The sequence below is a fragment of the Chenopodium album genome, chromosome 9 (genome assembly GCF_948465745.1).
Source record: "Chenopodium album chromosome 9, dcCheAlbu1.1, whole genome shotgun sequence".
Lineage (NCBI taxonomy): Eukaryota > Viridiplantae > Streptophyta > Magnoliopsida > Caryophyllales > Amaranthaceae > Chenopodium > Chenopodium album.
The window spans coordinates 21,540,153-21,546,697 of record NC_137842.1 but is presented as its reverse complement, the minus strand read 5'-3'; the positions used below and the strand labels follow the sequence as shown (position 1 = coordinate 21,546,697).

General features: G+C 37.2%; 1 protein-coding gene across 1 annotated transcript; it reads left to right on the top strand.

Annotated features, from left to right (window-relative positions):
- The first annotated feature begins 2,131 nt into the window (after positions 1-2,131).
- On the top strand, positions 2,132-5,648 carry LOC145557517 (uncharacterized). Its single transcript, XM_081618692.1, has 3 exons — positions 2,132-2,763; positions 4,994-5,480; positions 5,592-5,648. The coding sequence occupies exons 1-3, from the start codon at positions 2,132-2,134 to the stop codon at positions 5,646-5,648; spliced, it is 1,176 nt and encodes a 391-aa protein (XP_081474818.1).
- Positions 5,649-6,545: the final 897 nt, after the last annotated feature.

The following is a 6,545-nucleotide window of genomic DNA, read 5'->3' as shown; positions in this document are numbered from 1 at the left end:
AGAGAAGAGTGAATCTTGCTAGCTTTCATTTGGTTACGATGTGTTTTATGCTTTATTTATTTATGACATATTTTATGTGGACTAACACAAAGGTTTGGTTTTGGAACGGTTTTGAATAAGGGCCTTTAATGGTTTCAAGTTGTAGTTTGATTTTATTTGACTTTGTTTGTTTGGTTTTAAACTTTACTTTCGTTTGGTTGACTTTTGAGTTGACTTGTTTAAACGGTTTTTAATTTTTAGTCTTCCGCCGTGTATCTTTGAGAATTTCCTTAGCCGTTTTCACGGTGGCGGTAATGTCTTAGATATTCCTAAATCGTATTTTAAATAGTAGAATGGATATTTAAAGGAAAGGAATTTCTAGGGTGTTACAAAGTGGTATCAGACCTTAGGTTGAGATTTTAAATTACCACTAACCCGAAAACGTTTTTCTTACTGTGATTTAAACTTGGCCAAATGTTAATTTAATTATGTAACGTTAATTGTCCCGATTTTTTTTATATACATATATATTTTTTTAAATAAAAAAAATAATAAATAAGGGGCCAAAATGTTTTCTTAATTATTTAATTTTTTTTTTGGTCCGATTTTTTTTAAAGCAAGGATTGAGGTAAGAATTATGTGTTAAAAGCTTTAATTAACATGTTGGTGAGCTTGGGTAGGAAAAAGAAAGGGCATATAGGCTATAATTTAATTTATTCCCTATGTGCATAATTTTATTTTGAGTGTTCAATCATGTTGTTTGACTAGATGTTTGTTGATGAAAGCATGAAATATGTGTATTGTTCTATGTGATCCTTTGAAATTGTATGATTGAACACCGAACTTAATTTCCTACAAGACTGTATTATTTATTTTATTTTATTTCTTTTTGGGAAGGAAATTCTTTTCTAAGCCTTTTCTCTACAGGATGCCAATCTTTCTTAGCAAATTTACACAAATGGGATCTCTTGTCAAGAAACATAATGAACACCCCAATGACTTTGTAGAAAAGATCAGATACTTTTGTTCCTACATGAGCAATGTCTTACAAGATAGAGTTTATGACACCCCTGATCGTATTTCGGCTATGATTGTCCATTGTCTTCCAGAGGAGCCCCCTTACATTGCTGTCAAACAGAGATTTTCTGATTTTTACCTTCCAGGAGACGTTCCAAATTACCATAAATACAAAGACTATTATGGCCAATGGTATCCGGACTATATTTTCTTAACTAAATATCTCGTAAGAGTGGAGAAAGCACATTGTCAGCACTTAAATCTTCCTTACCCTGACTACTACTACGATAACCTAGTAGGGAACGATCCTCCTCCTAAACAATAATCAGGAAATTCTTCTTCTTCTTCGTCAGGGTGTGGTCAGGCAGAAAATGGAGAACAACAAGAGGGAGATGGTTCACTTATGGAGATTTTTTATCCTAATCCACCTCCAACTCCAATAATAATAGACATTTCATCGGATGAGGAGGAAGAAGGGGAGTTTGTACAAGTACAACCTGAACCTGAGTCACCTGAACCAATGGAGGAGTCAAATGATTCTAATTTCGATCTTTCAAGCTACAAACAATCCACAAACAAAAGGGACAACATTCGAAAGGATTAGATCTTATAACTTTTCTCGTCACGAATTCATAGTCTTTATTTTAGTTATTGTTATTTCGGTTTTAAATCAATAAGTGGCATGACCACACAAGTTTCTAGAAAAAAAAATTTATTTTAGTAATTTCAGTCTATTTTAATTAATAAGACCTTATTTATTTCCTTGTCAATTTTTTTTATGTAAATAAATAAATTCATTTGTTTTTCAAATCTCCCATTTCACATCACTATTCCAATAACCAAAATCCCAAGGAACTTAATTGTAACGAATATTTCTAAGATATGGGCATCTATGGGAATTATTTTTTTTTAATCTATGTGATGATTTATTAAATGTATGGTTGGTTAGCAATCAATAATTGTTTGATAAAGCTACAAATTAAGGGAATTCTTAGCTCTCGCTATCCCAAATTGTTAGCTTCAAATTTTACTGTGAATGTTTAAAGAGTGCTAAGTAATAGATGAGTGTATGTCTTGAGAGCTAAACATAGCCATTTCTAATATAAACCCTTGTCCTCAATTCAGGAGAAGCAAAATGGCAGGGGGAAGAGGTTCTGGTAATAGTGGAAACGATTTGAATGAAGTAGTAAGGCAATTGGCAGCAGTTGCCCAACAATTGGCAAGAAACTCAACTGGTAATGGGGATGCTCAAGGAGAGCTCTTTAAGCCACCAACATATCAAGGAGAGCCTGACCTTATTATATTTGAAAACTGGTTGAGGGAATTTGAGAAACTATTTGGAGCTGTGGGATGCCCTGAAAATTCGAAAGTGATTTGTGCTACTTACTATCTGAGGGGTGAAGCTGACCTTTGGTGGCAACAAAACGAGACTACCAATAGAGCGCTACTTGGGTTCAACTGGACCAAATTCCAAGAGAAAGTGAGAGACAAGTTTTATCCTAGCTTTTTGCAGAAGCGGAAAGATGAGGAATTCTCAAACCTTAAGATGGACAGGATGTCAGTTACGGACTACTACACCAAGTTTATTGAGTTGTCCCGTTTTGCTAAAGGGTCTGTCTCTACGGAGAAAGCAAAACCTAGGAAGTTTGAGAGTGGCTTAACTACTGATTTGCAGTTAAAGATGTGCGGGCAAGTATTTGAGACCCTGGATGAAGTATATGGAAAAGCCGCACACCTTTATGCTTTGGAAGAAAAGAAGAAGAAGGAGTTAGCTGAAATAAAAGGGAGAGAGAAGAGGAAGGAAGTGGGGCAAGTTTCTGGAAACCAACAGGGAACCCAGAATGGTTTTAAGAAGCAGAAGTACCACCATAACAATAACTTTCACAACAATAATAACTTCTAGGTTAATAACCGTCAAGGAAACCGTAACAACAATGGAGGGACTAGAAACAATAACCAGGGGAATAACAAGAATGGTAGAATTTATTTTTGCAAGAGGTGTAGGAATAACCACCCTAGAAAGGATTGCGAGGGCGATTTGGTCGCTTGTCGTGTTTGTAATAAACTTGGGCATAGGGAATATGAGTGTTTCTCCAAGAATAGCAATGGGAACAGGCAAAACAACAATAATTCAGGAGGAAACCAGAGGAATTTCCAAGGAAACAACAACAACTTTACTAGGAACAAGGGAGTGCAACAGAATGGGGCAAAGAACAGTAACACCACCAGTGGGAATAGCCAACAAAAGGGTGAAACTGCAGGGAAACTGAATGTTCTGAATAAGCATGAGGCGGATGCCACGAAAGATGTTATCACAGGTACTTTTTCTATTAACTTTATTCCTATTAAAGTATTGTTTGATTCTGGTGCAACTTTTTCTTTTGTTTCTAAGGGTATTGTTTCAAAACTTAAAGACTGTTTAAAGACAGTAGAGGTAGTAGATTTACCCATAACCATTCCGACAGGTGGGGTAGTGAGATGTACCAAAACCTTTAGAAATGTGCCTTTAGAAATAGAAGGAAAGATATTCCCGTCTGAACTTATTGATTTTGGGCTGAGCGACTTCGATCTTATTCTGGGAATAGACTAGTTGAGTAAGTGTAATGCTGAGATTAGTTGTAGATCACAGAAAGTGAAGATGGTCACAAGCAGAAATGAATCAGTGACTTACTACATGAACGGTAAAACCAAGTGCCCAAGGGACAAGGGTAATATCAGTGCTAAAATTAGCAAAATACATGAAGAAGGGACATCCAGTATATTTTTGTAGTGTTAGGAATATGAACCATGAACAAGTGACAAATCAAGAAAATATAGAAGTAGTCAACGAATTCCTGGATGTATTTCCGGAGGAGATCCCTGGAATGCCACCTAAGAGGGCAATCGACTTTACCATAGATTTAGTTCCCGGAACATCCCAAATATCCAAGGCACCATATCGAATGGCACCTGCAGAAATGAGTGAATTAAAGGAGCAATTGCAAGATTTAATGGACAAGGGATACATTAGACCAAGTGCTTCTCCTTGGGGAGCACCAGTTCTATTCGTGAAAAAGAAGGATGGAAGTATGAGGTTGTGCATTGAAAACAGGGAACTAAATAAAGTAACCATAATGAATAAGTATCCCTTACCAAGAACCGATGATTTGTTTGACCAACTAAAGGGTGCCACAGTGTTTTCAAAGATCGACTTGAGATCTGGGCATCACCAATTGAGGATTGCCGACGAAGACATTCCAAAAACCGCATTTAGGACGAGATATGGACACTACGAGTTTACAGTTATGCCTTTTGGATTGACTAATGCTCCAGCAATCTTTATGAATTTGATGAATAGGGTATTTCATCAATTTATGGATAAGTTTGTAGTCGTGTTCATAGATGACATACTGGTGTACTCAAAGAGTAAGGAAGAGCACGCAGAACACCTAAGGGCAATTCTGCAAAAACTAAGAGAAAACCACCTATACGCAAAATTCTCAAAGTGTGAGTTTTGGTTGGAAAAGGTAGCCTTCTTGGGACATTTCGTGTCAAAAGACGGAGTAGAGGTAGATCTAGCCAAAATAGAAGCTGTTAAGAGTTGGCCTACACCCAAGACAGTATCTGATGTCCGAAGTTTCTTAGGTTTAGCAGGGTATTATAGGCGTTTTGTCAAGGATTTTTCCAAGATTGCTAAACCTATGACCATCTTAATGAAGAAGGACAAGAAGTTTGAGTGGGACGATAAATGTGAAGAAGCGTTCCAACTCTTAAAACTAAAACTAATTACAGCACCAGTACTTACACTTCCGGATGATAGTGGATTGTATGATGTGTACATTGATGCATCAAAGAATGGTTTAGGGTGCGTGCTTATGCAAAATGGGAAGGTGATTGCATATGCATCGAGGCAGTTAAAGACCCACGAAGTAAACTATTCAACCCATGATTTGGAAATAGCTGCAATCATTTTTGCACTAAAAATTTGGAGCCATTATTTGTATGGAGTGAAATGTAGAATTTACACAGATTATAAAATCTTAAAGTACATTTTCACCCAAAAGGACTTGAACTCTCGTCAATGGAGATGGTTAGAGTATACGACAGATAATGATTTAGACATACAATACTACGAAGGGAAAGCGAATGTGGTTGCGGACGCTCTAAGTGGTAAAACTAGTCATGGAATTAACTCGTTAGTAGTGGCTAATGAATTATGTAGAGAAATGATGAAATTGAATCTAGAGGTTGTAGAATGGGGAGTACCAGCGGGTATTCTTGCGAGTCTAAGCATCCAACAAACAATATTTGACGAGATTCGAGCCAACCAAGAGGGAGATGTAAAGTTGGATAGGATTCGTGAGAAAATTAAGCAGGGAAAGACTACAGACTTCAAGATTCACGAAGATGGGAGTTTGAGGTACAAAGATCGATGGTGCTTACCACAGAAATGTGAGGAAGTGAAGAGAAAGTTTATGGAAGAAGGCCACAATACACCTTACTCTGTACAACCGGGTGGAGACAAGCTATATAAGGATTTGAAGAACATGTTTTGGTGGCCTAGAATGAAAAACGAGGTTGCTGAGTTTGTGGCAAAGTGTTTAACATGTCAAAAGGTGAAGATAGAGCATAGGAACCATCAAGGGACGGTGCAGTCATTAGAAATTCCATGATGGAAGTGGCATTGCATTTCAATGGATTTTGTGACTTGCCTACCTAAGTCAAAGAGTGGAAATGATACCATTTGGGTAGTGGTGGATAGTCTTACGAAATCAGCAGTGTTTATACCAATGAAAGAAACTTGAAAGATGGAGCAACTTGCGAAAGCTTACATCAAACATGTTGTGAGGTTACATGGGGTTCCAAAAGATATTCTATCTGACAGAGATTCCAGGTTTTTCTCAAAATTCTGGAAAAGTGTACAAGAAAATTTTGGTACAATACTTAAGATGAGTACGGCATTTCACCCTGCCACAGATGGGCAAACTGAGAGAACCATTCAAACCTTGGAGGACATGTTGAGAGCTTGTGTAATAGACTTCTAGGGAGGTTGGGAAGATAGTTTGGATTTAATTGAATTTTCCTACAATAATAGTTACCATGCAAGCATCAGAATGGCATCATTTGAGGCTTTGTATGGGAGGAAATGTCGTAGTCCAATTTGTTGGAACGACATTAGTGAAACTATGATCCTAGGGCCTCAAATGATTGAAGATACAGTTAAACAAGTAAGGGAAATTCAAGCTAAAATTCAAGCAGCTCAAGATCGCCAAAAGAGCTATGCAGACTCGAAGCGAAGGGAAGAAGAGTTCGAAATTGGTGATAAAGTGTTGTTGAAGGTGTCACCAATGAAAGGAGTGAAGAGATTTGGAAAGAAAGGAAAGCTCAGTCCAAAATACATTGGTCCATATGAAATACTATAAAGAATAGGCAAAGTAGCTTATAGGTTAGCCTTACCTATGGAGCTTAGTAAAGTACATGATGTATTTCATGTGTCCCAACTACGAAGGTACATTCCTGATAAATCCCATGTGCTACAACCTGAAACCATTGAGTTAGATCAAAGCTTA

Bases quoted from the DNA above. Each gene is read 5' to 3' on its own strand.
- LOC145557517 (XM_081618692.1), top strand. From the start codon at position 2,132: ATGGCAGGGGGAAGAGGTTCTGGTAATAGTGGAAACGATTTGAATGAA. The intron at 2,764-4,993 runs GTTAGCTGAAAT...AGTGAAATGTAG, and splicing joins GAAGAAAAGAAGAAGAAGGA to AATTTACACAGATTATAAAA. The intron at 5,481-5,591 runs GTACAACCGGGT...ACATGTCAAAAG, and splicing joins GCCACAATACACCTTACTCT to GTGAAGATAGAGCATAGGAA.